At 38.7% G+C, this 10,410-nt stretch overlaps 1 protein-coding gene across 1 annotated transcript in view; it reads left to right on the top strand.

The window, feature by feature from the left end:
* The window catches only part of LOC110032235 (carotenoid 9,10(9',10')-cleavage dioxygenase 1-like), a 23,499-nt gene extending 18,233 nt beyond the window's left edge, over positions 1-5,266 (top strand). The window contains exon 13 of the mRNA XM_020735798.1: positions 5,023-5,266. Coding sequence (XP_020591457.1) covers positions 5,023-5,139 — 117 coding nt within the window. The 3' untranslated portion in view covers positions 5,140-5,266. The remainder of the gene's footprint in view (positions 1-5,022) is intronic.
* The last annotated feature ends 5,144 nt before the right edge of the window (positions 5,267-10,410 follow it).

Raw genomic sequence — 10,410 nt, 5'->3', positions numbered from 1 at the left:
GGTATTTTGGCAAAATTTGGGAATTTTAGCTAAATTTGGGTCCCAAGGACAGTTAGGTAATTTGGAGATGCCTAGGGGCAAAAGACCAAGTTAGGCATTTCACATAGAATTGGATAGATATCCGTTCTAAATGAACCATGGGTTAATGTATTGTGAAGATATGGTGTACCATAGTTCCAAGTCAACACTCAGGGTCAATCCTTAAGCCAAGTAATCCTATAGGGACTCTTCTTGAATTCTCTTATAATGATCTTACCTACTAAATGCTAGAGGTTAAGATCAATATGTGAAACTTCAAGTTGAGCAAAGAGAAAGGCTTTGAATTTCTGATAGTGAGGGTATCTTTTCTAGTTTTCTAAGACTAGTCAATAGGAAAGTCCTATGGCTAGACCTAGGCTACTAAAGAAGTTTTCTAGACCTCAACCAAAAGTGAGGTCAACAATGTGATGCTAGTTTGGACAACGAACTACAAGCTTGCTCGGAGACTCAAGGCGTCAACTACATGGTTGATGTGACCGACACAGTGTTTCTCCACAAAACTCAATTTTTGCAGGAACAAAACCTATTGTACATGCATGTGATTGAGATTTTTCTGTGGTTGTAGTAATTGTAAGGGTTGATGGTCACTAAATAGGATGAATTCTTAATATAATAAGTAATGTTCCTAAGAATTTAATGCATGAATGATTGCCTATAATTTCTATTCATATGTAGACCACATTCGATGAGTTTTGCTAAGTTTCTTGCTAAAGAATTTCACTGTCTTTCCTCTTTTGATAGAATCGCGCTAATTCCTATTGTTGAGGCATCAGTTTCGATTTGAAAGGGCTTTTCAAAATCTGGTATACTAAGCATAGGAGCTGAACTTAAATTTTTTTTTAAATTAAGAAAACTCTCTTGTTGCTTGTGACCCCAAGTAATTTTTTTTTTGTTTAATGCAATATGTTAAATGTGCAGTGATAGTACTGAAATTCCATATTAAATGCCTGTAAAAATTAACAAGTCCATGAAAGCTATGAACTTTAATAATTGACTTAGGTGTTGGCCACGATTGAATAGTCGTTGACTTCTTCGGATCCACCTTCTCCCCTACTTGTCCTATAATGAAGCCTAAAAAATAAACTTCATTCAAGGCAAATTCACACTTAAATTCAGAAGTAGCTTTTGGTCTCGCAGAGTAGTGAACAACGACTTCAAGTGTGACAAGTGCTTCTCCAAAGAATTGCTATAAACAAGAATATCATCAAAATAGACGACACAACACTGGCTAATAAATGGCTTCAGAACTTTATGCACAAGTCTCTTAAAAGTACCAGGCGCTTTCACAAACAAAATGACATCACTTGCCATTCATATGTCTCTTCCATGGTTTTGAATGTTGTTTTTCATTCATCACCTAGGCGAATACACATTTGGTGGTATCCACTTCTCAAGTCCAGTTTGTAGAAAGTGTTAGCTCCTGCAGGCTTATCTAGTAAATCTTCCATATGAGGCATATGAAATCGAAATTTTACCGTGATCTTGTTGATGGTGCGGCTGTCTATACACTTCTTCCAAGAACAATCTTTTTTTAGCACGAGTAATGTCGGTACTTCGCAAGGACTCAAGTTGTGGTGGATGAAATTCTTCTGTAATAGATATTCCACAATTTCTTGAAATTTTTGGTGTTTTTTTGGGACTCATGCAATAGTGAGCGAGGTTTGGTAAGTTGGATCCTGGAATTAGATCAATATGATGCTGAATGACTCTCATGGGAGGTCGTCGATTAAGAAAATCAGCGGGAGTGGTGTCTGGGAACAAGTTGATGAGGGCTTGAATTGAAGGGTGCTCCTGTTTCAGAGTTGTATTTTGTTTCGCCAATAAACCACTTATGCCACCACTCGCTTGTCACAAGTTGGTTGCCATTGTGAACCCGAGTCAACCAAATAAGGAGATTTTCTAGACTCACTGTCGGTGCTATGGGCTGGAGATGGTTCTGAAGGCAGCAACCTAATCTTCTTGTTATTCCACTTAAAATTTTTAGCATTCGACCAATTGTCTTACCAGATGCCCAAGTTGAATTGCCAAGGTTTACTCAAAATCAAGTGACACATATCCATCTCGATGACGTCGCAAGCGACTTCACAATTAAAATTCTTCCCAATAGAAAATGTCACATTACACAATTGATCACCATAACCTCAACTCATTTTTTAATCCAGGTAATTTAGTAAAGGTTTGGGGTGCTTGATTGTTTTTAGTTGGAGTGCTTTGCCATGGTTTTAGATATCACGTTCTCAATACACCCACTATCAACAATCAATTGACACACTTTACCTTCGACAGGGTTTATGGTCCTCAAAAAGCATTCCATTGGGATTACTGGTTGTCTCGGGGCGAGCAGCACCTGCTGTAGAAAACAGTTTATTATTTCCCCTTCATCGGCTTGAATCTCTTCCACTTCAACTCCGTGAAGTGGATTACGATCGGGACATTTATCGTCGCCGTCCAATTCCCCTTCTGCTACTTGAATTTGTCTTTGGTTTGGACATGCATTAGCTCGAGGGTCGTGATGAAAACATCAAAAACACTTCATGGGTCCATGCTGCTAATATAAGCTATCTCTATGTGGCATTGTTGTGCCAATGGCTATAGCATCTCCTCCACGTGAAGTGGCGGCTGAGTTAGGCGTAGGAACAGGGGGAGGTCAATTATTCTAAGGAGGTCCCTTAACATCATCTGAGAAGGTCAACAACTGGTTTTTGATGGCTAAATGAATGTTGAGTCCTGTTTAACTGAAGTTAGGCCTTGTAGGCGTAATTCCTTGCATGCGACAGCGACCAAATAACATTCATCACCAATTTGTCTTGTATAGCTTCCTTCAAAGTGAGCCACAATTAGGGGTGTAAACGAACTGAACACGAGCGAGCCCAGGCTTAGCTTGTGTTTAGGTCGTTTATATTTCGAGCTAAAAAGTTGTGTTCGTGTTGGGCTCGTTTGCTTAGCTAGTCGAGCACGAGCTGTTCACGAACAAATAGTCGTTTTAACAACCCTGTTCACGTAACCATAAGATGTTAAGGGTTGGGGCAAGATTTAAAAATTATTGTTTATATTAAAATATTATTTGAATATAATTAATGATTTTTTTTCTATTTTCTTAATTAATACTTTTAATTGATTATAAATCTTTGTAGCCTTCTAGTCAATTAAATTTTTTAAAAATACTACTCATCAATATATTTATGTATACATATATAAATACATACATATACATATAGATATGTATACATATATAATTGATGAGTAGTATTTCGAGCCAAAACTAGCCGAACACGAACAAACAAATCTTTGTTCTTGTTCGGCTTAACTTAGCAAACGAGCCGAATACGAGCTTCTTAACGAGCCGAACACGAGTTATTTGCGCACATGCGCCGTTTTTTACAGCCCTAGCCACAATTTGTTGGTTAGATCCACGTAGGTCGTTACAGGCATTAAGACGGTGGGATTCCTCAGTATAGGCACTGACAAATCGGTTTCTTTGGACGCATTTCTGTACTTGCACATACAAAATATATTCATAATCGGAAGGTAAAATGATTACGCAAAAGCTGCTTTATGCAAACCCAGCTTTTAATGGGTTTTCTTCCCTCTCTCCGGCGAGATTGTATCACTTGCTGCCAGCCCTCCACCTTTCAGCCTACAAGCAACATATCACACTTGCTTTTCTGCATCCATGCCCGTGTATTCAGAGAAGGTTTCCGTGGCTTCTCCCAATCCAAGTAATCTTCATATGAAGGTGGCCGTTGAAGTAAGGAATATCTAACTTCAACTAACAATCGCTGTAAAAATGATCCCTACCCGATCGAATGCGATTTCGATTTTCTTCGGGTAGCTTGTTATCATCTGATCTGGAGTTGGAGAAATTCAACCGATGTTGGTGTCCTCTTTCTCTGTCGACTCGGGCCCCGATTCAGGCTTAGGGACCGGCTATGTGTTTGTGTGACCCTCCGACTACAATTCCCAATGGCAGTCTCCTCGGTCATTGGTGTGGGTGCCATGACATCGTTGTGGTTGCCAGAACTGCCGATCCTCCATTGCAAAGCATTTGGAGCTCTTGCTGAATCTCAGCGGCAACGAGTTGCATCTCAGCAGCGAGTCGGTCCACCCTTCGCTCGAGGCGTTACTATGACTCCCGCAAATAGTCCCAACTCCGCTCGTTGTCGGCCGCTGATGTTCTTCTGCCGTCTGCCTTCCTGAGCTCTGATATCTCGTGCAAAACCTAATTGAACAAACCAAGATCAAGCAAAGCAGCATGAAGAAGAGAGGAACGCGAAGGAATTCTGTAAATCAGAAAACTATAATTTCATATTCCCTTACTACCTGCCTCGCCAGTCCACTACAGCAGAGATGGGGAGGAGAATTTCTGTAACAATCCACAAATGGCGACCACACCCCATCCTTAACAGGTAATTAATAAACTATAAAAATACCAAAGTGGCCTTTAAGCAAACACAAAAGCAGTAAAATATAAATTTATAGGAAAAAATATATCAGTCTGAGAGATGCGTCCGGTTCCAAGAGAGCTTCTTCATGCTCGCTGCCGCCGATGCTCACCCACTTACCTATCACTGCCACCGCCGCGCCTGCCCGCTACAAAACTTACATTGAATTTGCAGCATGTTTGATCACTTAACATTGTTATGAAAATTGATCTTGTATATGTTATGTTACATGACAGAAACAGTTACAGAACCTATTTTAGTACTTTTCATTTATCATCTGTATGTTAGAATGGCAGGAGTCCATCTCATTTTCAGCATAAGCCAAGTTTTTCCATAAATTAGTGAACCCATTTGAACTTTTTTATGCGCATCAATCTTCTTTCTGGTTCTAAATGAAAATATATAATTGAATTAAGGCTACGAAACTCCACATTTAAATTCATAGTTAATCATCAATCTGGTGAACCTGTATACATATGTTTGTTGTGCTTAAATTTAGTGTAATTCCAGAATACCTGTGCTTATGTTTTGTCATTTGTAGGTTCACATAATTGATGCGAGAAACTTTGAGGGTGAACCTGTTGCAAAAATAACTTTACCCAAACGAGTGCCCTATGGATTCCATGGAGCTTTTTTCCCAATGCTTGACAGACTATGATATATATATATGGGAAATTTACAGACAATCTCACAATTCTCATGTTTTTGCATATCCGACCAACACCTTAAGTTTGATATTTACATTTATAACATTTTGTTGTCATAAACTTATGCGTGGAATGTGTATTTCATTTCCACAAAGTTGTAATAGTGATATTTTTTATGTAATACTAAAGATTTGAGTGGTATGCATGTAAATATGAAAGTTTAGATGTTAGCTATGTACATAGATAAGAATTGTGTTGTGTGTCTTTAGATATATATATATATATATCTGTGTGCGCGCGCGCGCGCGCGTGCGTGCGTGTACCGTAGTCTGTTAGTAGAGCAGCCTCTCGGGAGGTCGTAAGTCTCCTCTGGTCATGGGTTCGAATCCCCCCATGCGTAGAGTGTGGGACTCAAATATTTATAACACACACACACCCACACGTTAAACATCTATGGGCTTTCTATTTGCAATGTTTAACACTTTTGTGAAAGAACAATTTTTTAGAATTGTCAAAAATAAGCGGCATTGTCAACTGAAACAAGAAATATTTATGGTAAAATTGTATGCTCTGTGTTATGATTGATTTGCTTTTTTCCTTTGGTTATTGTTTGCTTGATAATGAACAGGGATTATGTACTCGTTATTGATCTTGGTTAGTTTTCAGTTGGTGATGAGCATAGCTGTTGTAAAATGGTCGCAGAGGTCCGCTTTGAAGATCAGTTGTTAAATTTGATGCGGCATTAATAAATTTTATCATTTTGCATCAATCTTAAGACATTTTTTAATATTAAATATTTTATATTCAAATTGAAGCATAGTTAGGGTCTCGAATTTGGTAAGTTTACGGTCAAACTAACCGTTTTGATAAGATGGACTTGACAAGAAAATTGGTGCAATTTGATTCCAATCTAGTTTAGATCAAGTCATTAAAGAATATTTGGAAGGTTTTAGACTTTTAATTGAAAGGTCAAATGAGCTCTAAATTTAAGATATTTATTGTTAGATCAAGTGTCATGATAAGAGGAATTTTAGTGCACTTAAATTCTCACGATTTTGATGTCATGAACAATGGCACTGTACTACATAATCATTGTTTCATTTTTCCAGCATTATCGTAACTACCTTCTGATGGTAGAATATGTTGTTCTCCTACTTACAATATCATGATTCTCCATCTCTTTTAATTATATGCCTCACTTGAAGTGTCAACTCGCTGTCGAGGAAAACATTTTGCTTGGGTCAGTTGTAGCTTATTGAATAATCTGCTGATAAGTTGATTAAAATTAATCTACTCATAAGTTAGGTTTGGTGGCCATTATAAATTTTTATTTTTTGGAAAAGTCAGATTGTAGCCAGAAAACTGCATCTAGGTGCGGTGTGAAAACGTTGTTTTTAACGTTTTTTGAAAATGCATAAGCTATCAAAACACAGTTTACCCAAACAGGTCAGGTGTGTTTTTAGAATGCCACCGCACCAAATAAGCAGCCCCATACAGATCCTTAATCTTACACAAAATTCTTCCTGCATATATACAAGCACTTATCATTTAGATGGTAATTGAATGGAATGTCTATTATCTATGTTGCATAATTCTTCATTTGTTTTCCTGTACCGTAAGCATCATCAGTAGCTTTACTTCAATGGAGTTGATGTGCAGAACTTCTCATGGTATTACAGCAAGATTACCATCTTATCCACTATAAACACTTCTCTTCTCCTACAAATGTCTATTTCTTCCTCATCCACTAACCCAACTTCAAACTCTCCTACCCCATTCATGGCCAAACTTCCCATACCTTTCTCTCTAAAATTTTTTATGTCTAACATTAAAAACCTTGATCGCATTTAACTCACCACTGACAAATATCCTATTTCGAAATCCCAAATTCACAAACTATTCAAGGCAAATGGTTTTCATAGCTTCCTGGATGGTTTGACTACCTCTCCTCCACCTCAAATAACTGATTCCAATGGCAGCTTGTTCAGAATATGGAATTTCTCACTTGGCAACTAATTGATCTAAACTTATCAAAAGCCATATACTCCACTATTTCACCCACAATCCTCCCCTATATCCTCAATCTTGAATCTACTTCTGAAATCTAGGCAATCCTCATCAGTCGTTTCAAATCAACCAATAGATCACGTGTTATCCAACTAAGGAACAAACTCCGTCACATTTCTATGAAAGATCATTTAACGACTCAATACCTTCTTCAAATTAAATCATTGGTTGATAATATTGCTGCTACTGGTGGACACATTGATCCTGAAGACATCATTCTACACACCCTCAACAAATTACCAACCTCCTACCAATCCTTCAAAACAAGTATCCACACGCAACCTAAACCAATCAAGCTCGATGATCTCTATTCCTTGCTCTGCAATGAATAAACCAATATTTATGATGAAATTGCCAATGAATCAAACCTTAATGTTGTTGCATTGTGCTCATCCCTATCTAGTAACAATGCTGCTACTCGCTGTCGAGGAAAGCCATCTCCATTCGTTTGAGGTACTGCCAGTGCACGCAACTTCTCCTCTGTCAGAGGCGAACACAGCCTCGACAACTCTCGGCTTGTGGAAAATAGGGACATGCTGCCATTACTTGCTGGCATCGCTCCAATTTCTCCATGTATCCATCGACAAAAACTGATGCCGCTCTCCTCACATCTACCAATACAATAACCAATGAACAGTTGCTTGATAATGGTACAACTTCCCACCTCACATTCAATATTTAGCAGCTTCAACTTGCCACACCATATTCCGGTTCCAATTCCATTACCATTAACAATGGTTCCCCATTACTCATTCAGGCAAAGATATCTTACCCCACACCCCGACATAAACTTCAACTCTTTCAACTCCTCCATTCACAGCACCTAACTCACAATCTTCTCTCCGTACATCAACTCACATCGAATAATAATTGTGATATTATTTTTAACAAATATGATTTTATCATCAAGGATCGAAAGATAAACCAGCTTCAAGGACCCAGCAAGGGAGGTCTCTATCCCTTCTCTACTTTCTTTGCGCCCAACACCTCGTCATCCTCTATTGCCAGCTGGCACTTCCAACTCAGTCATCCTCATCTCGCTACTATCAAAGCCATCTCCAAAACTGCTACTACTAATATTCCTACTTCTTTCTTTTTATGCAATGAATGTAGCTCTTCACAAAGTCATAGACAATATTTTCCTCTTTATAACTCCAAAACCAAATGTGTGGCCGAACTTGTCATGCTGACGTTTGGAGATATGCTCTTATTATGTCCATTCAAGGTTATAAATATTATTTTCTTCTTGTTGATGATTATTCTCGTTATATTTGAGTGTTTCCTATATTTGCAAAATTTAAAACCACAAATAAACTCATTTCATTTCATAAAATGATTCAAAATCAATTTAATAACAACATCAAAATCTTACGTACAGATGGAGGGGGAGAATTCATATCACACCATCTACACAACTATCCCCAAATCATGGCATTATTCATCAATTCAGTTGTCTACAAACCCCATCAAAATGGAGTCGTTGAGCATAAGCACCGACACCTTATTGAAACCACTCAAACTCTTCTATTAACATCTCACCTACCACTCAAATTTTGGACGACCGTGCTCATGACGAACATTTATCTCATTAATTGCATGCCTTCCAAAATTACCTCCCTAAAGTCCCCGCACGAACTTCTCTATAGCTCAACTCCCACCTACTCTCATCTAAGAATTTTCAGTTGCCTATGTTTTCCCTAACAAAAACCACTAGCCCCAAACAAACTTTCTCCCACAACTCCACCGTGTATCTTCATTGGATAGTCTCCTTCTCACAAAGGTGATATTTGCTACAACCCACAAACTCATCTTATCATTTTCTCTCGCCATGTTGTCTTTAATGAACAATTTTCTCCCTTTCAAACCATCAACTCTCGCTTTCCACCATCAGACATCTCTCCTTCCATAATTCCTCTTCTCACTTTAACATCCACACTTCCCTCAACAACTACACGACCCACATCAAGTGCATACATACTGATACTTGCTCTTCCTCCCTCTTCTTCCATACCCTCCGCAAACTGTCAACCCGAACCTACTCTACCACCTCCCACCAAACCAATCCCCCAACCACTTCTGTGCATTCCATGACAACCTGATCCAAAAATAGGTCACTCAAGCCCAAGCAAATACTCTACCTTACCACCTCTATCTCCAATAATGTTGATTCTACCTTTTATGCTAGAGCCTTCAAACATAGTTATTAGAGGCAAGATATGTCTTTAGAATTTCAAGCTTTACATGAACAAGACACTTGGATCTTTGTAGATCTCCCACCCCACCAAAACATCATCAGCTACAAATGGACCTATTGAACTAAATACAATTCAAATGGAACGATAACCAATTACAAAGCTCGTCTCGTTGCGAAAGTCTTCAAACAAAAGAAGGCCTAGACTACTTCGCTACATTCAGCCTCGTCGCCAAGCTGCCCACTATCTGTATGCTTCACACCATGGCTCTTCAAAACAATTGGCAAATACTCCAACTTGATGTCGCTAATTCCTTCCTCCATGGATTATTGGAAGAAACCATCTACATGTCCCAACCTCAAGGATTTCGTGATCAAAGAGTACCCCATAAAGTATGCTTACTAAAAAAGGCTCTCTACGGCCTCAAATAAGTGCCACGCCATTGGTATCATACCCTCATCACTCACCTCAAAGAACAATAGTTTCACATCAGCACCGTCGATCCATCCTTCATCATCTACAAGAACTCTTCAGTTACTCTCTACTTTCTTATCTATGTTGACGACGCCCTTATAATAGGTAATGATCAAAATGCCATCAATAAACTTATCCTTGATCTCTAAACTACATTCAAAATCAAAGTCTAGAGTTTGGTTAACATGTTTCTTGGCATCATTGTTCAAACCACTCCTTATGGTTATCATCTTTCTCAAACTCCCTACATTACCTCCCTCCTACAACAACTTGATATGCTAACTCGCAAACCGGTTAAAACCCCCTTGCTTCACAAACTACAACCCGACCCTAAATCTCTTTATACGCATCCCGATCCTACCCAATATCTTCAACTTGCCGATTCACTCCAATACCCAACATTTACTTGACCCGACATTGCATTCGCCGTCAACTAAATATGCCAACAAATGCACAATTCATTAGTTTATCATATTCAAATTCCTCAAGCGCCTCCTCTGCTACCTACAAAGGACCTTGCATTTTGGTTACCCACTTGTCAAGGGTGAT

Source organism: Phalaenopsis equestris, unplaced genomic scaffold (assembly GCF_001263595.1).
Source record: "Phalaenopsis equestris unplaced genomic scaffold, ASM126359v1 Scaffold000893, whole genome shotgun sequence".
In the NCBI taxonomy this organism is placed as follows: Eukaryota; Viridiplantae; Streptophyta; class Magnoliopsida; order Asparagales; family Orchidaceae; genus Phalaenopsis; species Phalaenopsis equestris.
The sequence above is the reverse complement of the archived record's forward strand: the minus strand, read 5'-3'. Positions and strand labels throughout refer to the sequence as shown.